At 39.9% G+C, this 25,118-nt stretch overlaps 1 protein-coding gene across 4 annotated transcripts in view; it reads right to left on the reverse strand.

Moving 5' to 3' along the window:
* tecpr2 (tectonin beta-propeller repeat containing 2) overlaps positions 1–25,118 on the reverse strand; it is a 133,736-nt gene that overhangs the window by 106,546 nt on the left and 2,072 nt on the right. Inside the window, exons 2-7 of one of the 4 annotated variants that reach the window (XM_059958921.1) lie at positions 18,917–19,062; positions 17,218–17,274; positions 15,834–15,919; positions 13,974–14,102; positions 4,248–4,379; positions 2,775–2,932 (exon numbers count right to left, since the gene is read on the reverse strand). In XM_059958921.1, coding sequence (XP_059814904.1) covers positions 2,775–2,932; positions 4,248–4,310 — 221 coding nt within the window. In that variant the 5' untranslated portion in view covers positions 4,311–4,379; positions 13,974–14,102; positions 15,834–15,919; positions 17,218–17,274; positions 18,917–19,062. Of the gene's footprint in view, positions 1–2,774; positions 2,933–4,247; positions 4,380–13,973; positions 14,103–15,833; positions 15,920–17,217; positions 17,275–18,916; positions 19,152–25,118 lie in introns of all 4 variants that reach the window. The other 3 variants (XM_059958917.1, XM_059958909.1, XM_059958911.1) reach the window with 3 other exon arrangements.

Raw genomic sequence — 25,118 nt, forward strand, 5'->3', positions numbered from 1 at the left:
CCCTTATTTTAGAAAGGATATCCTGACATTGGAGAGGGTTCAGAAGAGGTTCATGAGAATGATTTCAGGAATGAAAGGGTTATCACATGAGCAGTGATTGAAGACTCTGAGCCTGTAGTTGCTGGAATTTAGAAAAACAAGTGGGGTAAATCACATTGAAACCTATCAAATGTTGAAAGGCCTAGATAGAGTGGATGTGAAGAGGCTGCTTCCTCTGATGGGGGAATCTAAAACCAAAGGGCACAGCCTCCAAATAGAGAGACGTCCATTTGAACAGAGATTAGAAGGAATATCTTAAGCCAGAGAGTGGTAAACCTGTGGAATTCATTGCCATAGACAACTGTGGAATCCAGGTCACATGGGTGCATTCGAGACAGAGGTTCTTATTAGTCAGGGCACAGAGCTACGGGGAGAAGGCAGGAGAATGAGGTTGAGAAGGAAATAGACCAGCCATCCTGAAAAGGTGGAGCAAACTTGATGGGCCAAATGGCCTAATTCTGTTCCTATGTCCTATGCTCTATCTTCATGGGCAGCAGCATCCTTAGTGTGTAATAAATATTAGATATGGCAAAGTTATTTCCCATGGTAAGGGAGTCTAGGACAAGAGGGCACAATTTCAGGATTGAAGGACGTCTATTTAGAACAGAGATGCAGAGAAATTCATTTAATCAGAGGGCAGCAAATCTGTGGAATTTGTTGCCACGAGCAGCTGTGGAGGCCAAGTCATTGGGTGCATTTAAGGCAGAGATAGATAGGCTCTTGATTAGCCAGGGCATCAAAGGGTATGGGGAGAAAGTAGGGGAGAGGGGATGACTGGAAGAATTGGGTCAGCCCATGACTGAATAGCAGAGCAGACTCGATGGGCCAAATGGTCTACTTCTGCTCCTATATCGTATGGTCTTATTAAAAGGTTGTCAAAGTCCGAGTGGTATTACAACCAAACCCAGTCCTCTTGCCACAATTTCTGAAGATGCACCATCACAATAAGATAGGCCTAAGTAAAGCAACCAGCATAATCAAAGACTCAATCCCCCCTAGACATTCTCTCTTCTCCCATCAGGAGCAAGTTACAAGATCCTGAAAGCTCTTACCACCAGAATCAAGGAGAGCTTGTTACAAGTCTGTTGAATGGTCCTCTAGTACAGAAACATTCATAACTTCACTATCTGCCTTGTTTTGGCCTTGCACCTTATTGTCTATGTGCAATGCACTTTCTTTGTTATTGTAACACTTTATTCTGCATTTTGGTATTGTTTTTCCTGTTCTACCTCCATGTTTTGTTGTAATGAAATGATCTGTATTAACAAAGCATAACAATTTTTTCACAGTACTTCAATGTATATGACAATAATAAACCAATTTACAATATACCCTGCTGTGATCAGCAAAGTATAGGTACCTAGGATTTTGAATTAAAGGTGTAATACATTGGCAATTAAGCAGGCAAAGCAGCTTAGGCTATTACTTCAAAGTATTTGCAAAAGTTTTATATTAGGCTGCATCCACACTACACTGGATAAATCCATAACTGAAGCATTTTCTCTTCGTTTTTACCCTCTATCCACACTAAAACAGTGTTTTCATCCCCCAAAACTGGAGCTTTTCAGAAACGCTTTCCAGGGTGTGTAATTTTGAAAATGCCGCTTGGGCAGATCAGTGTGGACGGGGTAACTGGAGAAATCTGAAAATGCTGCCAGATGGCAGCGCACCATTTCATTGTTTTCTTGAATGCAACCTAACAATTTCAGAACAGACGGCAATGAGGCTGCAGCCAGAAGAGTTAGAAATGTACTCAAATACTTTGACACATAACTTACTGAATAAGTAAGTATACTCACTTTGCCCTGTTTTCTGTCCTTGCTTGTAAACAGGTTTACCTATTTATGCAAATACTTCTCTAACAATAGATGTGTAAACAGCCTAATGTAACATTTTATGGAAATACAAGATAATACTGATGCAGGCATGCTTTACACATTTAACAAAGGTGCTTTATTAATGCAACAGAGTTAGTCAGTTTTTCAATGTTCATCGTCAGCCGGTTCATACTGTCCCTGAACTCTATCGGTTGCCTCCATACACTCCAGTATTTGTTTTTTTTTACTTTTAATTCCTCCTGCGTGAGAGCCAACAGCTGTCCGTCGTTTTAAGTTTTTCTAGTCTGTAACTGAACAAACACACACCAAGTCTTTCACGGCGAGATTCGACACCAAACGTGTCGCTTGCTTTTGGTAGATGTGTCCTGCACATGCGCAGTAGGAGATTCACTGAAATCTCCATTTCAATGTGGACAGAGATATTTTTAAAAACACTTACTGTGGACGCTTATCGTTTTTGCACCAAACCGGTGTTTTCAAAATTATCCGGTCTAGTGTGGATGTAGCCTTAGGCACAGAGTCATGAGTATGGAACAAGGCCCCTTTGTTCACCCATTGCATTACAACAAACAGCCATTTACACCATTCCAGTTTATTCTCTCCATATTCCTATCAACTGCCTACACAGCAGTGAAATTTACAGTGGCCAGTTAACCTACTACCTCTATGTGTTTGGGATGTTGGATGAAAATCAGGCAATCATATGTGCAAATAGATTGCACCAGCACTCAAGACCGAAGCCAGGTAACCGGAACTGCAAGGCAACAATTCTACAAACTGCACCACTGTGATACAGACAGGATCACACCTATGGGTACAGCATATGATCATCAACTTGGATGCCTCAAACAATTATACTCAATAAAAGTTTAATTATTTAAAACTCTGCACACTTACACTTTCCTTGGCTGGCTTCCAACCTGCTTGATAACATTTTGTTCAGTATAAATGAGAAGAGAGCGCAGGCAAGTTGAAACAAGAAGTATTTTCTGAGTGTAGTCCAACTGTACAATAGAAGATGCATCTTCTAGTATCACACTAGGACTACAAACACCCTAGAGGAAAACCAAACACAACAATTAAATTATACATGACGCATAGTTAGTATTAGGAACTAAATGTTATATATGCACTAGTACATTTAAGCAAGGAGAGTTACACAACTGAAATTGTGGGGGGGGTGCAAATCAGCCACACTGATTGTGGCTCAAAATGAATAATGAGCAAGTTAAGATATTCATATATTAAAATAGCACAAAAATCATTAAGGCAAGATCAGAGTTATCGTGAAACTTCAATTCAGATTATAATGATTATCAGATGATGAATAGCAAATCTTGGATTAACCTTTTACATGTTAGTTATCATTTATTGAATCTTATACATAGTTTAACAAAACTATATATAAAAAATGCATAATGCACTGATTTACCCTTGTCTAATCTATCTCCCCACCCTATCCAATGACTGTACTTGAAGACTTTTGTATCTGCCTAGCATAGTTATATGTCAGAATAATCAATAACTTCAAATTTCTTATGTAAATCAGGAATTACCAGTCACTCAATCACAGATTAAATAAATTACTTAGGAACTTGTGAAACAAAGTCACTGAACCTGCTTGTGGCAAACTTTTGACATTTTGTTACAATGATTAATCTTTGCTGTGGAATTGTACAGGATGAAATGAGTTTTCTATCTTCAGACCAAAATACATCATGTATTGCTCATGTAGTAGTACAGGACTGCCAGTCAACCCCCAGCTTTTTCAAAATGCTATTAGATTATATCTGATATGTATTTCAATTTATACCCCTGAAGCTTTCAGTAACAAGGTCTAGTTTAACTAGCAGTTCTTTTGTCTGAAAGGATGGCAATGGAGGAAAACAAAAAATTCCAGATTTCAATCACTCCTCATGTGAAAAAAGTTGATCTGAATTAACTTCTGAAAATAATGCTCCCGTGTCAAATTCTTCTACCAGAAAAAAATCCTCTGCAAATCCATTGAATCTCTTTCATTACCATAATTACTTGATAATTTTCTGAACTCAAATTTTTGCAAAACATTCCTTTCCATTGCTGTTGATGTCTAATTTAGATAAGAGTCAGAGTTATACAGTGCAGATGATGTTTCAGCTCAACATGACCACACTGACCATTTCTATCCATCTATACTAATCCTGTTTGCTTGTAATAGGACTATCTGCTTCTATGCCTTGTCTATTTAAATGCCTATCTTAATTGTGTTGAGAATTCTAACTTCTAGAGGCATCTTATTTCAAAAGAGGTGTTGATGTAAACAGCTGCAATTATCAAACATTTAAAAAATAAATCTAGAAGTTCACAATGTATTCTGTTAGGATTCATTACCTGATCCAGGTCCACAGCAGCATAAACAACTTTACCCTGATCGTCCCCAGAGAAGAGTTTCATTCCATTGCTGCTCCAGGCTAGTGCTGTAATACTACCTTTATGGATGCCCACAACATCAAATCGACGCAACTGTGAAGAAAAATTATCTGGTAAATATGAATCAAAAACAGAAGTCTTAGAGACAAACAACATGGAGACAGGCCCTTTGGTCCAAGCCATCTAAGATTCCTATCTATGCTAGTCCTAGCTGCCAGACTTGGCACATATCCCTCTAAACTAGGGGTTCCCAACCTTTATTATGCCATGGACGAATACCACTAGGCAAGGAGCCTGTGGACTCCAGGTTGGAAAACTCTGCTCTAAACCCTTCCTAATCAATTATCTGTCCAAGTACTTTTTAAAGTTTGCAAAACAGAAGCACAAGAACTGCTGAGCCCTGAATAAAATCTTTAAAATACAGAGACACAGTTTTCTGCCTGCAGCAAATGCATCTTTTGCAGATCTGCCAACAGCAACCACCTGATTGAAGCGAACCCAATCTCCAGTGGAAAGCAGCCTTGTAGATGCAAGTGGTACGTACACGACGCTGGAAGAACTCAGCAGGTCAGGCAGCATCCGTGAGAAAAGAGTAGCCAATGTTTCAGGCCAAGACCCTTCATCAGGAATGGAGGGGAAGAGAGGGCCGAAGCCCAGTAATAAAGATAGGGGAGGGGGAAGGGCTGGAGGCGCCAGGTGGAAAACCAATCAGAGGAAGGATTAAGGAGGGAGGGGAGAAGCATGAAAGAACTGTAGAGATAAAGGAGCAGAAAGTTGAAAGGGGAGAGAGGCAGAGAGGGACCTAGGATAGGGGAAGGGGGAGGGGGAAGGAATTACCGGACATTGGAGAATTCAATGTTCATACCACCAAGCTGGAGGCTACCCAGACGGTAAATGAGGTGTTGCTCCTCCAACCTGAGTTTGGCCTCATCATGGCAGTAGAGGAGGCCATGTATGCACATATCTAGATGGGAATGAGAGGCAGAGTTGAAGTGGGTGGCAACCGGGAGGTCCTGTCTATTGTGACGGACGGAGCGGAGGTGCTCAACGAAGCGGTCCCCCAATCTGCATCGGGTCTCGCCGATGTAGAGGAGCTGCCTGACCTGCTGAGTTCTTCCAGCGTTGTGTACATATTCTTTGATCCACAGCATCTGCAGTTGTATTTTTGTGTTTAGATTCAAGTGGTATCAGGCTGGGGAGGGTCAGTATTGGCTTGCTAACAAAACAACTCAAAGAACACACAATGCCTAGCTCAACCAGGCCTCTGGCTTGGTTAGCTATCACACTTGAAACATACAAAAGTATTGAAAAAAATAACGACAACATTTAGCAGAGTAACAAAGTAAGTAAGTTTTCCTTCTCTTCATTCATATAGATAAAGACTATGTACCTGGACCAGGTGTAATTGGCGCAGGTACTGAAGGGATGATTTTCCCTGTATTAAGTGCTAAAAAATCTACAACCTTACCCTCTACAGCTGTACTCGAAGGGGTGTTCAAAGGAAAATTGGGAAGTTTGGCAAAAAACAGTTTATTAAGTGTATTTCTACAAAAAAAAATTCTGAATTTGATGGCAATTTCCTTGAAAAATTAAGAGGGGGGAGATTAATTCCTGAAGAGAGAGGAGTTAAATTTAAACACTCATATGATAGGAATTAACTTTTGAGATTAGTCAGGGAGTCAAATGCTCTACAACTAACAAACGCTCTACTCCCTCTACACCCACGACTCAGTGGCTAGCCAAAGCACAAATCGTCTATAAATTTGCCGATGACATAACTATACTTGGCAGATTTCAGATGGTGACAACGAGGTGCACAGGAGCAAGATAGATCAGCTGATTGAATGGTGTAGCAACAACCACCATACACTCAAAGTCAGTCACACCAAGGAATTGATTGTGGACTTGAGGAAGAGGAAGTTGAGAGAATACACACCAGTCTTCATCGAGGGATCAGCAATGGAAGGAGTGAGCAGTTTCAAGTTCCTGGGTGTCAACATCCCTGAAGATCTATTCTGGGTCCAACATATTGATGCAATTACAAAGAAAGCATGACAGCAGCTATATTTCATTAGGAGCTTCAGGAGATTTGGTATGTCACCAAAGACTCTTCCAAATTTCTACAGATCTAACATGGAGAGCATTTTAACTAGTTGAACCTGTGTCTGGTATGGAGGAGCCACTGGACAGAGTTGGAAAAAGCTGCAGAAAGTTGCAAACTCAAGTCAACCTCATCATGGGCACTAGTTTCCCCCAGCACAAAGGACACTTTCAAAAGTATGGTATCCATCATTAAGGACCACCCAGTACATCTTCTCTTTTCATCAAGGAAGACATACAGAAACCTGAAGACACACACTCATCATTTCAGAAACACCTTCCTTTCCTCCATCATCAGATGTCTGAATGGACGATGAAGTCATGAACCCTACCTTACTAATTTTTTGCTCTCTTTCCGCATTGTTTGTTTGTTTGTTTGTTTGTTTGTTTGTTTGTTTGTTTATTTATTTATTTATTTATTTTTAGCATGTGATTCTTATTACAATTTAGTTTTTTTTAAAGAAGTTATGTACTGCAATGTACTGCTAATACAAAAGAACAAACTGCACACCGTACACCAATGACATTAAACCTGGAATGTGTTTTAAACTGACACTGAGTATATCAGTGTCTCTGTGTAGGAGACATCCCAGCTACCCCCAGAAAGAGGTACCTCAACTGTAGTTACTGCAAAAGGCTTTCCTCACAGAAGGGATATTTAAATACTGTTCACAAAATCATCTCCAAAGCTTGCTAGAGTTAAATTTGAACTCAGTGTATAAACTTCCTTCTTGTGGTAAAGACCACTTGAGAATCGCGTTTGCAGCTCTCTACCACAGGACTCTTCTACTGCAGAACTCAGAGAACCATAATGAAAAACAGCACAAATCTCATGAATAGCAGATGTCTTGTGCCTGCAACTACACAAGAGTTGAAGGAGGAAGATAGTGGGGATGGAAAAGAGGGGTATCAAGAGAAGGGTCTTGCTTGCAAGAATACACTTTTGTCGTACAATACAGAGTAAGGCTGAGCTTCCATGAAATGTATGAGCACTAATATGCATGGCAACACAACTAGTGATGGGAAAGATATGCTGTAAAACTGGAAGCAGTCTTTCTCAGTGGATGTCAAAGTTTCAATAACTGCATCTGAATAACCTTCCAAAGGGACCTCATTATAATGCACAAGGCATCTACATCTTGCTTTACAACTTATTTTGCCAAATAAATGCAGCAACTTTGTCTGAAATAAAGGCTTCAGCTCTTCGCTCTACTTTGCTTGTTGCAAATGCAGGGCATAATTAACTGCACAGCCGTGGCAAAAGAAAAAAAAGTGCATTTCCTGTTTATCTTTGACACATCACATACTGAAGGTTTTTGATCTCACTGAGATGCAGCCAACGAGCAACTACAGGAAGATATTTCTGCAGATATCACTATAATAGATCTACAGCAGATACCATTGCACTTGCTCTCCACTCAGCCTTGGATCACCTGGACAATAGCAATACCTACATCAGCCTGCTATTTATTGACTATAGCTCAGTGTTCAACATAATCATCCCAACAGTTCTATTGACAAGCACCAAAACCTGGGCTTCTGTACCCTCCTCGGCAACTGGACCCTTGACTTCGTCAGTGGGAAACCACAGTCTGTGTAGATTGGAAATAACATCTCCTCCTCACTGACAATTAACACCGGCACATTTCAAGGCCATGTGCTTAGTCCACTGCTCTACTCTCTCTACGTCCACAATTGTGTGGGTAGGCACAGCTCAAACATTATGATTAAGAACTCCCATTGTTACGTATTCAGGCAACAATAAATATATGAGTCAGGCAAGGGTTTATATAACAAATAACATGTTTATTAAACACCGAAAACACCCCCCCCCCCAAAAGTAAACAAACACTAACGTAACCGGAAATCAGCTGCTGTGCGGCAGCTTAAACAGTTCTTAAAGCGATGCAGCTCAAACAGTTCTTTAAAGTAGGATTGCCACAAGTTTAAAATGCCCACAGTCCATTTAAGGGAGAGACTTCTTAAGACGATTTAGATTCTCTTTCACGTCGCTTTGCTTCAGTCCCCGAAGTCGAACTTTTCCCACGAAGAATTTACAAAACGTTACGAGACGAAACGGCTTAAAGGCACTGACCTTTCCTTTATCGCACTGTCCTCAATCTTTTCTGCTATCCCGCAGAGATTAACACGAGAACAGTCAACAAATTCCTTCCGAATAAGGATTAAACAAGGTCGAACCCGTTTCACCGTTGAAATAGATTCTCCTCGATCTTTAACTCCCAAACTCTGATCTTCACTCTCCACTGATTCTCAACTAGCAGTATTGTAAAGAAACTGCTGGCAATGATCTTTTAAACTTTAGGCATTAGATAAAAACTTCATCCTTCAACTAAACTGCGTCATCACATTAAATCACGCAGTGGCATGAAGTCAACATGGCAAATCCAGCCACGAACTGCCCCTTCTCACAGGGTGGGGTCTTCCTTTTATACCCTGTAAAAAAAAACCTGTCACATGATGTCTACTGGTGGGAAAATGACGTCACTCCACCATCACAAGACCATTACCTCAAGTCCAGTAGAGCTTCAACCCCAGTCACGTGACAAGGGTACCACTGTCATGTGTCACGAGTACGTAACACCATCACCCGGGACATGCTCTGCTCACACTAATACTGTCAAGGAGGTAGTATATCACCTGAAGACACACACTCAACATTTCAGGAACAGCTTCTTCTTCTCCACCACCAGGTTTCTGAATGGACAATGAACCCACAAACACTACCTTGGTATTTTCCCCTCTTTCTTTGCACTACTTATTTAATTTATTTTTTATATACACCTTGTATTGTAATTTATGGTTTTTATTATTATGCATTGCAATGTACCACTGCTGCCAAACAACAACAAATTCCACAACGTATGCCAGTGATGTGAAACCAGATTCTGATACAAGTACAAAGTTGCAGGGCAACTGTCATGAAACTTTTCTGGCGGCTAATCCACACCCAACAGCTGACTGCAGAGAAACAAGTGATACACCTTTAAAACTTGACAACGACACTATGAGAAGCACAAGTATGCTCAAGGCATCATTACAAAAGTAAAGGCAGGATTTCCTGATAAGCAAGCAATTCACAGGTTTAGCAAATGCTTCAGGTGCCTGGACGGATCTGATATCTTTTATTATGCACCAGCCAGGGACTTACACATGATAGAGGACTCCTACATACTGTGCAACAGTGATAACTAAAGGCATAAGTCTGAGGAACAAAGGGTCTTTAGTTGGACCAGAAGGACAAAAAGCCAATATTTATCTAGATTTCATCAGCCCATCCATCTGATAAGTAGATGCCACCTCCTTGCATTTCAAACTCTCAGTAACACACAAGCAGATAGTATGGCTGCCTTCCTCTTTCTATTATTCAATATGTCTTAGGAGAAATATTGAAAAATGCAAGTATACCTTCTACTTTATGCCCATTTCAACAGAATCGCATTTGTGGCTTTTACTGTTGCTGGCTGACGATAAGCTTGCCAAAATTCATGTGCCTCATGCAGTATCACCTTGCAATAGTTTGGTAGAACACTGAACAACCAACAATGAGTATCACACCAAAGCATTGGATGACACAAAATTTATGGTGTAGTGGACAGTGAAAGCGTCTGTCCAGGATTACAACAGGTTCTGGATCAAATGCAAAAGAGGTCAAAAGAGTCAGACAGAATTTGACTTAGATATGTAAAGTGATGCATTTGGGGAAATGAAACCAAGGCAGGATATAAATTGTGAACAGCAGGGCCTGGGGAGTGCTGTAGAACAGGGAGACCTTGGGATATAATTTCACAGTTCCCCTGAATGCAGCAACTTAGTGATTAGTGAAGTCCACATTGGAATGTGGGCCTTCAAAGATCAGGGCAATGAGTACAAGAATGTCATGTTTACAGCTGTATGAGTACAAGGTGGATGAGGGTGTAGAAAAGACTCATGAGGACATTGCCAGGACAGGAATGTCTGAGTTGAAAGGATATGCTGAGACTATTTTCCCTAGAGTGCCAGAAGCTCTGGGTTGAGTTATAGAGATTCACAAAATCATTCAGTCCAACCCAAAGAAGGGAAGTCAAAAACTGGAGGGTATAGGTTTAAGATGAGAGGGCAAAGACCTCGTCATAGAGAAGTACAGCACAGAAACAGGCCTTTTGGCCCATCTAGTCCATGCCAAAACTATTTAACCTGCCTACTCCCATCGACCTGCACTAGTACCATAATCCTCCATACCCCTACCACCCTTGTACCTATCCAAACTTCACTTAAGCATTGAAATTGAGCTTGTGTGCACCACTTATGCTGGCAGCTTCTTCACAACCCTCTGAGTGAAGAAGTTTCCTGTCATGTTTGGGCTACCATTTAAAGTGGACCCAAAAGACAACCTTAGTCTCCCTAGCCCATTCCACAGAAGGTTGTGTAAGCAGCATTTTGGGAAAGGACATTGTTCACATGACAGGTTTACTGGAGGCCCTTTGCCAGTGTGCTTGGGATTCATTAATAACTGAACAGTCAAAAGCCATAGGTTTTAACATCACATCTGAATAACTAACACCACAGTACATCTCCCCTCATGAAGGAGAGGTTGAATCCTCAACTTAGTAACTTTTTGGGGGAGGAAAGACGAGGGCACAAATTGTCTAAAAGACTAAAACAAACTTATTCGTAAGCCAGTGATGTTGTGGGGGTGGAACTGGACTCTCTGATGGTGGTGTCTGAAAAGAGGATGCTGTCCAAGTTGTATGCCATCTTGGACAATGACTCCCATCCACTCCATAATGTACTGGTTAGGCACAGGAGTACATTCAGCCAGAGACTCATTCCACCGAGATGCAACACTGAGCATCATAGGAAGTCATTCCTACCTGTGGCCATCAAACTTTACAACTCCTCCCTCAGAGTGTCAGACACCCTGAGCCAATAGGCTGGTCCTGGACTTATTTTTCCACTTGGCATAATTTACTTATTATTATTTAATTATTTATGGTTTTATATTGCTATATTTCTTCACTATTCTTGGTAGTGCAGCTGTAATGAAACCTAATTTCCCTCGGGATCAATAAAGTATATCTATCTGTCTGTAAATCAGATCACTTATTTCTTATTAACACTCCAATTGCAAAAAACCCGGAGGTGAAGAAACAAGTCCATTTTAGCTGTAGTGCCTAATGTGAAGAGACCACCAGAAGAATTAAAAGACAAGGAAATTGGAAGAAAATCCACTAAAACAGTCAAGAAACATACTTTCCCCAATTTAATCTGGGCATCTCATCCAAAAAGGGAGGAATAAGACAAAGAGTGATTGTGTTAGAGGATCTTATTAGAGGTGCATACAAGTGTTTCTGTGGCTGCAAAAAAAAAAGACTCCTAATGTTTCACAGTCTAACTATGTTTCAGAGCACCTACAGGAACTCAAAGGGCAAGGGTGAATATCTAGTGGTTCATATAGATATTGGTACCGATGATATAGGGAGAAGAAAGGATAAAGTCCTGAAACCTAGTTTAGCGAGCCGGTAGCAGTTTAAAGAGCAGAACCTCAAAGACTGTAAGCTCTGGAGTTCTTCTGGTACCACAGACTAGACTTTATGTTCCTAGATCACTAGGACCATTTCAGGAAAGTGGGACTGGAGGGACAGATTGCACCTGATGACCAGCATCCTAGTGATGGGGTTTGCTTGTGCTACTGGGGAAATTTTAAATAGAGTTGGCAGGACAATGGGGCTCAAAGTAAATATTCAGACTATCCTAGCTTTTTCTCCTCTTGGTGATTGCATCCAGTAAGCAAAATAAGCAGGTAAATTCACATGCTGAGAATTCAAAACTAAACTGCAGCCATTTTAGTATAAGGAATCTAACTCACATAGTAGAGGAACTTTAATTAACACATGGGACTATAACACTTTTGCAATCACTCAAGCATGATTGAAAACGGAGCATGACTAGCAACTTAATATCCCAGAATTGACAGAGGGGTATGTAAAAGGCAAGTGACATTGCACTGTTATTCAAGGAGTGCATGATTCAGTATTAAGACAGGGTTTGCTAAAAGGCTCCTCAATGAGCTATATGACTAGAAAAACAAAGGTGTTTTCATTTTGCTGCAGAAGCATTGTAGATCACCTAACAGAAAAGACAAGGTAGGGGAACATATGAAGTTAAATAACAGAGAGACATGATAAAATAGGGTTGTAGTCATATTTCCCAAACATTAACAAGAATTGCTTTGGTGCAAAATGCTCAGAAGAAGAAAAATTTGATCCAAAATTGACTTGGCAATAAGAGACAGAGGCTGCTTTTGTGATTGATGATGACTGCCAGGGAGTGCAGGAAACTTTGCTGTTTGTAATATATGTGAATGACTTGGAAGTGGCTGTGGGAGGCATGATTGGTAAGACCAGTGGAGTATCTGACAATGTAAGACAGATTTAGGTTCTAGGGTCATACTAATGTGATGGACTGAGAGAAGGAATATGGTCTTTAACCCTGATGAATGTGAGGTGAAGTATTTGGGAGAACTAATATGGCTAGGTCATACACAAAGAATGGTGGGGCCCTGGGGAGTATGAAGGAACAGAGGAACCCCAGTATGCCAGTCCAAAGATCGTTGGAGTGATTATACTAATGGGTAATGTGCATGGATCAATGACCTGCATTAGACGGGGCAGGAATACAACAGCATGAAACTTATGCTCCAATTTTATAAAACACTGGTGTCAAGCTCAGCTGGGATATCAAATACCACACTCTAGGATAGAATTGATAGTGCTGGAGACAGCCAGGATGTTGCCTGGTTGGAACATGAGGATGATGAATCTGTGGAAATCATTGCTACAGACAGCTGTGGAGAGCAAGTCACTAGGTATATCTAAAGCTGAGGATAGGTTCTTGATTAGTAAGGACATCAAAGGTTATAAGGAGAAGCAGGAGAATGGGGGGAAAAAAACAGTCGTGATCAGATGGTGTAGGAGGCTCGATGGATCAAATTGCCCAATTTGGCTTCTATGTCTATGTTAGTTATGAGGAGAGAATAGAGAGGTTAGGTTTGTTTTCCCTGGAGGAGGAGATTAAGAAGGGATTTAATTGAGCTATTTAAAATGGTGAGTGGTATTGATGGAATAGACTGCATTTTCCCCTTATCTGAGGGAAATAAAACTAGTTATTCTATAAATATATAGGCATAGATTTAGGGAGAGGGGTAAAAGATATAGAGGGAATCTGAGGCCAACCTTTATCACCCAGAGAATGGCGAGTCTCTGTCTGAGTGCACTGGTGGAAGGAAAGTCTCTGAGAGCATTTAAGAAATGTCAAACGCTTTAATCACATAGGCAGAAAAGACTAAGGGCTAAGAGCTGAAAAGTGTGATTAATGTGGATGGGTACTCACTGGCTAGAGTGGAGATGATGAGACGAATGTCCTGTTTTCAAGCGGTATGGCTCTAGGACCATTAGTGTTACAGATTTCACAAACAGCATTAAACTGCTTTGGCTTTGATAAAGTAAGTTTCATTAGCATTGCTCAGCAAATGCAATACGTACAAACTTATTTTTAAGACTGAGAAAGAAATAAACACATTTTATTTACCTGCTTGTTTCTTCCAGGCAATCGGGAAACCAACTGGAAAAGTGTCACTCTTCCTGAAGCCGTCCCAACAGCTACAAGGTCATCAAAGCAAGCCAACAATTTCACCACTCTAATAATCTCAGTCTTACCCTGAAAGTGGAATGAAATAGAAAACTAGATTTTATAAACAGCATACAAGGCTATTTGATCCAATTTATATAAATCCATAGATATTGCAGATAATAAAGATAAACATTTCTAAAACCAAATAATTGAGAACATTCTTTACCATTTGTTACTGAAATGAAGCACCCAACTATAAACCTGGTTTGAATTAATAATGATTTTATAGCAAGAAAACAGCAGTTTTGTGCATAGACCCTGAACTCCTAGCTGCTTGGGTTGCTCAGATATTCGATAGATAAATTAACAAATGGCTGATTTCCTTACAAATGGTTGCCAAGCAAAAAGATTACACTCATGTAGGCTGTATTTTTACTGTAGAAGGCTGAGAAGCAACTGCATAGAAATGACAACAAAAGTAGGAGCATTAAAGAGAAAGAAACAGGGATAAAGATGAAAGAAACTGTAGAATGTAAGATAGCAGCAGAGAAATCAAAAGGCAACAGGAAAAAAGTTCACCTAAAGGCTTTGTATCTTAATGCATTGGGCATTTACAAAAAGGTAAATGAACTGATGGCTCAAAGATGGGAATAGAGATGAAATATTGAAAGGGAATCAAATCGGGCAATATTCACATTTGACTTAGGTGGGAAGGAAAATTGGTAGGATAGAAACAAAAGAGGTGCAATTGTGACAAAAGATATCTAACCTCACAAGATGCTGAGTCCATATGGACGGAGGTTAAAAATCAAGATGATGCTGTTGGAGTTGTGGCTGGACAGAGTCAGAGCACAACACACAGAAAATAATTCTTTAGCTCATCTGGTCTATGTCAACCTGATCTACTACCTCATCTCATCTACTTGCACCCCAACCATGTCCCTCCATACATGTACATGACTACGCTTCTCTTAAATGTTACAACTGAACCTAATTGAACTTTTGCTGGCAGCTTATTCACAACTGCACCACACTCGAGTGAAGAAGTTTCCCCTCAGTCTTTCCTTAAACTTTTCTCCTTTCACCCTAAACTTATGACTTCCAGTTTTAATCTCACAGATCCTGAGAGAAAAAAAGCCTGCGTGCATTCATGTTATCTATATCTGCCAATCTTCTGTGTAACTCTTATAAGATCGTCCCTTATTCTCCCGCATTCCAGGGAATAACATCCTAACCTATTCAGCCTTTCTCAGCAACTTGGGTCCTCAAGTCCCAGTAATAGCCCTGTAAATTTTCTCTGCACACTTTCAAGCTTATTCATATCTTTCCTATAGGTATGTGATCAGAACTGCACACAGCACTCCATAACATCTCAACTTCTATACTTTAAAAAGCTCTCTTTGCCTGCTATCTACCTGTGGTGCCACTATGAAGAAATTATGGCTGTGTTCTACAGCATACCTTAGAGCCTTTCAGGTTTGTCCTCCCAAAGTGCAACACCTCATACAGTATGAAATTCTATCTGCCATTTTCCCAGCTGGCCAAAATCATGCTGCAAGATTTGATAGTCTTCTTCACAAACCATTATGCCCCTAATCTTGATGTCATCGGCTAATTTGCTGATCAGGTGTAACATATACCATCTAAATCATTAAAAGTGATGATAAACATCAATGGAACCAGCACCAATCCCTGTAGCAGTTTAGTCACAGAGACAAACATCTACTACCACACTCTGGCTTCTGCTGTTAAGCCAATGTTGTATCCAACTGGCTACTTCAATCCTACATGCTAAGTTACTTAACCTTCTGGACCAACCTCCTGTGTTGAACTTTGTCAAAGGCCTTGCCAAAATCCATGCGATAACATCCACTCCTTTTCCTTCAATCATCCTTTTTGATAACCTTATTAAAAAAAACTCAATAAGATTGATTAAATAAGACCTATCATGCACAAATTCATGTTTACTATTCCTAATCAGGTCCCATTTATCCAACTACTTATATATAGTGGGTATGCAGCCATTTAAAGTGATTTTGGCTAGCTCACAGAACTCAGGATGACAGTAGACAGAGTGTATTCAGCCTAGAGGTTGACGACTAGTGATGTTCTGCAGGAATCTCTCTTGAGACCCCTGAAGTTTGTGTTTTTTTTATAAATGACTTTGATGAAGAAGTAGAGCAGTGGGTTTGTAAGCTTGCAGATGACACAAAGGTTGGAGGTGCTGTGGGCAGAATGGAAGGTTGTTGTAGATTACAATGGGACATTGAAAAGATGCAGAGTTGGGTTGAGAAGTAGCAGATGGAGTTCGTCCAGCGAAGTATCAAGTGACACACTTTGGAAGGTTAAACATGAACACAAGGTTAATGACAGTGTGGAGAAATAGAGGGATCATGGAATCTACATCCATACATCCCTCAAAGTTTCACACAAGTGGAGAGGGTGGTTAAGTCGTTATATGGTGTCTTAGCCTTCATTATTCGGGGAATTGAGATCAAGAGCCACAAGTATATGTTGCAGCTCTATAAAATTCTGATTAGACCACACTTGGGAGTATTATGTTCAGTTCTGGTTGTCTCATTACAAGGAGGATGTGGAAGCTTTAGTGGAGAGAAGATGTCTCCTAGATTAGAGAAGACGTCATATGTGGAAAAGTTGAACAAGCTTTTCTCCGGAGTGAAGGAAGAGGAGAAGCGAATTGATAGAGGTATACAAGATAAAAATCACAGATAGCCAACAACATTTTCCCAAGATGGTACTGGCTAATACCAGAGGGCATCCTTTTAATGTAAGTGGAGGAAGTTTTAGGGGAAGGTCAGAGGTATGTTTGGAAAAAAAACAGAATGGTAAATGTCTGGAGTGCTCTGCCAGGTGTGGTGGTTCTGGTTGAGCTATTAAGGAGACTTAAGAGATTCCTTGATTGGCATGTGAATGACAGAAAGTTGGAGGATTGTTTACTATGTAGGAGGACAGGGTTATATAGAACATGAAGTAGGTCAGACAACATCATGTGCCGAAGGTTGTACTGTTCTATGCTCTATATGATAGTTAATGTCACTTAGCAAAAAAGATACTAGTAAAGGAGACCAATTCAAAGGGATTAAAAGGGATTAAAGGGTAAAAAGTATCCCAGGTGAATTGCATCCTAGGATACTCAAAGAAGTAGTTCCAGAGATTGTGAATGTATTATTTTTAGCCTTACAAAAATCTGTGTATTCTGGAGATGCGCCTTGGGATTGAAACTGTCAACGTGATGATCCTAATCAAAAAATAGAGGCAAAAAATATATATTAATAGGCTGATCAATCTGTCATTATTACTTTAACATTTTTCTAACATATTATTGATTACCATGAACTTGGAAAATCTTAAACTAATTCAGTGAGGTTCCACAGGGATTAGTGCTGTCACAACTGTTCACTATAATTATAACTTGAAGTGGAGAAAATGTATAGTATTCAAAATTACTGAAACATAAAAATGGAAAAATGTGAGGAAATTACAAATGTTTATAGACAGATATCAATAGGACAGTGACGAGCAAATGATTGGCAAATGGAGTGCATCATATAATTGCTCATTTGGAAGGAAGAACCAGAGAGAAAAAAAGTATTGTTGACAGTACAGGTCAAAAATTGCAGACAACTGCAGAAAAAGGATCCTGGAGGCCCTAGACAATGAAACAAAGGAAGTTAACACACTAGTATAGCAGGTAAGTTAAAAAAAGGATAATGGGATGTTGGCCCTCATTTCATGAGGGCTGGAGTATAAAAGAAGGAAATTCTGACTGAAACATCACAAGGCACTGGTGAGATCACATCTAAAGTACTGCAAACATTTGTGTTTGGAACCAGTTCCCAGAAGATTTACAAGGTGATCACAGGTATGGATAGGTCATCCTTTGAGGAAACTACACATTGGAATTTAGAAGAGATGATCACACGGGAACATGTTAACATGCTCAGGGGGTTAGACAGAATGAATGCTATAAAGATATTTCATCTGATGGCAGAGTCCAAAAACAGAGGGCATGGTCACAGATTGAGGAGGCACCCAAGAATGAAATAAAGAAAAACTTCTACAAAAGGTTACATGTCTTCCTTTAAACAAATAGCCATAGAGGCAGAATCCTTGGGTATGCTTATGGTTGAGATCAACATATTTCCCGTCAGCCAGGAAATCAAGGGTGAGGAGGAAGAGGTGAGGAAAGTTAACATGAAAAGAAGAGCTAGCATGTTCCTACTGAATGACTGAGTTGGCTAAAGGAGCAGAATGGCCAACTTCTGATCCCCACTTCTAACAGTTTGATGACACAAAATAAAATTCTGAGGAACAGAATCACAAATTCCTGTACTTAAATTTAAGAACATGCAGTTCTATTAAGGAACGATCGGACTTGACTGGGCACTGGTGGAAATGAACCAGGAGGTATAAATAAGCAGCCTGCATACAGTAAAAAGTCAACTTAAACTAAATTCACTGAAGCTGAAGGCATAAAGATAATATGGTAAAAGGTGGCTAAAATACTAAGGAGACTGTTCACACAAAAAAATCCATAACATGGTGAGTAAAGCATCATAAGAAAAAAACATGTCCCCAGTTTTCTGCAATGCACCTGAACTGGACACCCGAAGCTACACAGGACTTGGTGCTTAAATAAAATTATTTTCTCATTATCTTGCTAACTTATTTGACATTACTTTTGCCTTGGGAAGAATCACTACCCCTAGTTCACTTGCACTGGAACTACTCAAATGAATCACACAAAGATGCTGGTGAGGAGAACTATGATTGTGTGCTGAATTCAATAGAAATAAAAAGCTAATGTCTAACGCACTGCATTATCTGTCCAACCAGCTTTAATTGCATAGCTACAGTAAAAAGCCAATGCTGAAACATACCTCTAAATTATATTTTGTCATTTTGTTCCGCCGTCTGCAATAGAGATACAGCATGCCGATGTTACTGCCCACTGCAATGTAGTCTTTATTGGCATCAAGGGCTGTGAGGTGCACAAGTACATTTCGAAATCCTTTCTGTACTTTTGCTGGAATCGCATTAAGTAGGTAATATAAATGACTGAACTCCTTAAAGGTGGTAAACCTTGCATCTAATGCCATGGCATTCAAAATTACACTGTTAATTAGAAAAAATAAAAGGAACATTATTAGATTTTATTTACAGTATGCAAACAAACCAACTTTTTTTTATATCTATATCAGGCCGGGTTTAAACCTGGACAATGCAATGTTAGCAAGAAAATTATTGACATAAACTCAAGAAATAAAGTTCAAAAGAGAAGTGATTATAGATGTTATCTTCACATGCTTTAGCTGTTGTCCCTGTGTGATAAACAAAAGAATGGCCTAGCCTAATCTGTCATTGAAGCTTTAAAGGCAGATCTTACTGAGCAAAGCTCTATTGTTCAATCCTGATCAAGTAAACATCACAAAAATAATCCAAAACCAGAACTCTAAATGCACTCATAATTGAACAGCAGAGTCCTTCGCTTTTTTTTATTTAGGGTGTTTTCTATTTCTCATTTATGCTGTTATGATATCCATCAATTTAAGAACTGGAAAGCACCAAAAACAAGCAAACATTGATTGTTTACTCTTTTCCATAGATGCTGCCTGGCCTGTTGAGTTCCTCCAGCATTTTGTGTGTGTTACTTTGGATTTCCAGCATCTGCAGACTTGCTCATGTTTGTAATAACAAAGGTATTTAGATAGCATTTTGCACAAATTACAAGATTTCTCAGTCTAAATCCTCAAGGTTGGCAAAAGCCAGGAGAGCCAGACTGATTAATTTCTCCATAGAAATAAAGACTTCTCTATCCCAACCCCCAGACCCCTCAGATACTTATCCAATTACTTTCCAAAAATTATTATCAAGTTTCTTTTGACCATTCTTGCAGGCCAGGCACAACTTCTAGATCACGGGAACACGAGTAGAGGAGTGAGCCCCTCGAACTGACTGCTTTTCAGTAAGATCATGGCTGACCTCGACATACCAGTCTTTTCCACTTGGGCATTAAATACCTCTAATATAGTTATTGGTAATTATTTCAGTTTCAGGTGCATATATTATTTACATAATTTATCTTCCTTTGTGTGCTTTCCAGTATTTGTCATTTATATTTAGTCATAAATTCCATTATATTTATTTTCCTCAAAATGCCTGCAAGAAAATTAACCTCAGGGTAGTATATGGTGTTCTGGTTATGCAACCACTGACGCCAAGCAGACAATCTCCGAAGAATATTGATAAAGGCTGTAGTCACCGGTCTTGTAAATATACTGACCAGGCCAGTTCTGTAGAAAAATTTGCCAAGGACCATCATGGCCATAGGTCATGACACATAACAAACAAACAAGTATATGGTGATATATACGTACTTCAATAATAAATTTGCTTTGACTTTGAAGAGTTCCAAGTTTCTGGTACTCTCCTTTAAACTTCTTTCCAAAAGACTTGACCCTAGTTTTTTTAGGTTACTTTTTAAAGCTGTCCAGAACTGGAAGAAATTATTTATCTCCATTAATCTCAGCTCCACTTAATACCTTGAAAGCTTTGATCAAATTATCCCTTCTAAATTGCAAGACTTATAAGCCTACTTTTCACAGCCAACATATAACTTGCAGTAAATTGTACATAAATTTATGCTTCATCTTCAAGAATAGTAATATCTTTCTCAAGTAGTGGTGTATTGATTTGAATTGAATTGACTTTATTTCTTTCATCCTTCACATACGTGAGGAGTAAATACCCTTATGCTATGTATCTATCTAAATGTGCAATCATAGTAATTTATAATAGACAGAACAGTCAATGTAACAGAAATACACTCAAATCAGCATAAGTTAATCAGTCTGGTGGAGGAAGCTGTCCCAGAGCCTGTTGGTCCTGGCTTTTATGCTGTGGTACCATTTCCCGGATGGTAGCAGCTGGAACAGTTCCCCAGCAATCCTTCAGGCCCTTTTCTTCCCCTCAAAACCTGTCTTTGTAACTGTCCTGAATCATGGGAAGCTCACAATTACAGATACGTTGGGATGTCCGCACCACTCTCTGCAGAATCCTGCCATTAAGGGAAGGAAAAGTTCTCATACTAGGCAGTGATGCAGCCAGTCAGGATGCTCTCATCTGTGCCCCTGTAGAAATTTCTTATGATTTGGGGGCCCACACCAAACTTCCTCAACTGTCTGAGGTGAAAGAGGCGCTGTTGTGGCTTTTTCCACAACACAGCTGGTGTGCACAGACCAGGAGGTCCTCGGTGATGTGGATGCCGAGGAACCTGAAGCTGTTTACCTTCTCAACCCCAGATCAATTGATGTCAGTAGGGGTTAGCCCATCTCCATTCCTCCTGTAATCCACAACCAGCTCCTTTGTTTTTGCGACATTGAGGGCAAGGTTGTTTTCTTGATACTGTTACGACTGTGCCCCAACTCTGAGGGGCTGAAGGATACAAAGTAGCCCCTTTCCTTTTTGAGAATCGCAAGATTGCTATTAATTCAGGTCTGGGACCCAGGAAATGAGAGAGAGACACACAGAATCCACATGGGGTTTGGAATGTCCTGGCCCCTCAGCGATACAAAGCCACGGGAAACGACCATTGTCTCTTGGAGACGGAATTGTGTATTGAGTACTGTACTATTTATTTGAAGCCCTCAGGGAATGACCAAAGTGGGCTGGTTGAGGGATGGCATCATCCCAACCTGATTGACATCTGAGACCCCGTGAGTAAGGATAAAAGAGGGTCTGGGGAACAACCCCTTTAGACGCACCAGGAGAAACGCTAGAAATCCCGTGACAGCGTTTAATAGCGACAGCCTGTGGGGCCCGCGTGCGTCCTTTCCCGTTGCCTGGGATTGGCGGGACTGACCACGGAAGAACGGCTTAGCTAAACGGAAAAGGACACCAATGACATTTCGAAGGATCGTCATCATAAAAAAGGAAACTCTGGCAAGTTCCAAAATCTGTCTCTCTCTTGACTCCAACCAAAGGCTGCAGCCTGAATGAACTTGAGTGACTTTTATATTTCCATCGGACAATACATTATCCCCGAGACAACGATAGAGCTTATTTCTTATTGATTATTATTATACCCGCACTTTTAGATTTAGTATTGACGACATATATTATCTATAGGTTTGCATTGATATTATTTTTGTATATTTTTTATCAATAAATACTGTTAAAAATAGTACCATCAGACTTCAACGGACCTCTCTATCTTTGCTGGTAAGTTACCCAGTTACAGGGTATGTAACAATACCACTGTGTCAGAGAGATTACTTCTTCCCTGAAAGCCACCTCGTTATTGTTTGAGATTAGGCCAATCAATTTGGTATCATTAGCAAATATAATTAGCAGACTGGAGCTGCGGGTGGTGACAGGAGTAAGGGGACTTAGTACACAGCCCTGAGGGGTTCCTCTGTTGAGAGTCAGAAGGTTGGAGGTGAGGGAGCCCACTCTAATCACCCTGCCAGCGATCTGACAGGAAGTCCAGGATCCACTGCGCGAGGCAGGGTGAAGGCTGAGGTCCCCGAGCTTTCTGTTGAGCTTGGATAGAATTACGGTGTTGAATGCTAAACTGTAGTCCAAGAAAAGCATTCTCATGTAACCATCCTTGTTCTCCAGTTGTGTCAGTAGGCGAACTGTAGGGGGTCCAGTCTGGGTGGACTATCATTACTATAGTATCAAGTATTCCAGTAATGTATCTCATCACCTCTGCTGATAACTGCATCCATCAGCTGATGAATATTTCAACAATGTGAGGAAATAAACTTCAAATACCAGTATTTTCATCATTTCACTACTTCAGAAAGAAGTGCTTTATTTCTTTTAATTGCAGAAGTTAATGGTCTCTTTTTTACTATTTAAAGACCCACTTAAATCATTATTGCTCTGAGTATTGTTTTCATATTATGTTTGGTTATTTTGCCAATGCTATTTCTCCCACCACTGGATGTTTGTTCTTAATGCACCAAAATTCTAAACACATCCAGCAAACAGGTCCTGTGTATCCAAGTTATTAATATACAGGACTGCCCAATGAATGCAAGGTGTAGGAGAGGGGGAAGGAAGTGGTGAAACAAGGAAGACCACAGTAAATCACACTCCCATCTAGAAAAATATATCTCCTCACCATTACATTTGGCTTTCTACCCCTTAACCTACAGCATTTAGTTTCCACATAGCCAGATGTTGTTCACTTGTTTACTGTGCGGTATCATATGCACTACACCAAGATCAACTTTCCCTGTTACTTCAAAAGAACTACATCAAATTTGTTAACATGAGTTCTCTTTAATAAATTATGCCAATGTATTGCATTGTACCGTTGCCACTAAGTTAACAAATTTCATGACATATGCTGGTGATATTAAACCTGATTCTGATTCATCTCCTCCCTCTGCCAACTGTCCCACACCTTCCTACAGCCCTCCACCCTCACCATTCCCAACATCCTTGCTCTCGCCAGATTTATAAACTCGCTCTCCGCTGCATGTTTACAAATATAGTACTGTGCAGAAAGTCTCAGGCACTGTAACTACATATTTGTAACTAAGACTTTTGCACATTACTGTATATATACGAAATATATAAATATAAATTACAAATTGACTCCCTGTTTAAGATTTGTTTATTGAAATTGATGTATTCTGTTAACCACTATTTCTTCCTAGCAAAGACTTACTGTTCATCTGTAGAGCTAATATATTTCGTTGAGAGAAGGAAATTGTATGTATTTATGTTTCGTGTCACTTTAAATTTAGTTACTATAACCCGTAGTTAAGTTAGCGGGTTCTATCTAATGCTTTACATCTCTAAATAATAAAATATAATAATTACACACTATAATAGAGGAGATAAATTATCCTACCCGGCACATGTTTTCTAAAAGCAACTAATTTTCCAAAGCAGTCTAGGAATATTGTGTTAGTGTAGCAAAGAGGCATTAAGATTAAAAAAAAATCAATAATGATCTTATAGAATAGTGGAGTCAGCAAAAAGGAACTGAACAGACAACTCCTGCTTCCACTTAAGTTCTTAACTAATTCAAAAGCAATCGAACAGGTGCTTGTAAGAATAAATCCAAATAGTATGGATTTACAAAATGCATTCAAATTCCAAATAACACTGATTGTTTTTCATTTGATGAAATTGTAAGCTTTGCTCAATACCATTGCTTATTCATTTTCTGCAAGAACCTTGGATCTCAAGATGCCTTTTGGCCTGCAGTTTCTTCAGCACTAAGGGAGCTTTGTTTGCACTCTGAACTGAAACTAAAAGCGAACCGCAGAATTTAAGCCAAATACAAAAGTTCATCTTTTATTTTTATACTTTATCTTAATTTTCTATTCAATTACAACTCCACATAAGAATGTATCTTTTAAACATTTAAATTCTGATTTAAGAAAAGCAGTATTTAGTGGCACAAAAATCATTAAATTGACTGGCATTCTAATTGTGTTTCTATAAGCTTTCAAAAAGTATGACATCCATGTGCTTCACAGAATAAACTTGCCTCTCCTGCTTCGACCTTCCAATTAGCATCATCCTATACTTCTCCAACTAAGCATTATATCCAAATTTAATATCCCATCTAACTTTTGACTTGTGATTATTCCTGGACAATGATTTAACTCAACATCTTGGTCATCCATCCAGTCTTCCTGCTGACTTTATACACTATATTCCATGACAGGGCTACGTGGGGTGTCATATACAGCGGTGATGGGGCTTGTCACATTTGGTCCACACTGGACACTCTACTCTCACCTGTGGCTCCAAGCGGCTGTTTACATGCGACAACGGCTACACTCTGCTACACCGCTTTCACAGGCGGACTAAGCCAGGTTAGGGAAGCTGTTGATCTCATAGCCCAGAGAGCTAGGGACATGCTTGTCCAAGCATGCAAATTCAGCTCCGGCTGACTGGGCAGATGAGATCTATTCCAAGAATCAATGGCCAGGAAGATGGTACTGCAAAGCTTTTTGGAGAGCGAAGGGCATGACAAAGCACAGAAGACACCATAGTCATTCACTGCAACTAAGGAAAACCTCAGTTTGCGACACTTGTTCGTATTACTGGACCCAG

Source organism: Hypanus sabinus, chromosome 2, assembly GCF_030144855.1.
Source record: "Hypanus sabinus isolate sHypSab1 chromosome 2, sHypSab1.hap1, whole genome shotgun sequence".
Taxonomy (NCBI): Eukaryota; Metazoa; Chordata; class Chondrichthyes; order Myliobatiformes; family Dasyatidae; genus Hypanus; species Hypanus sabinus.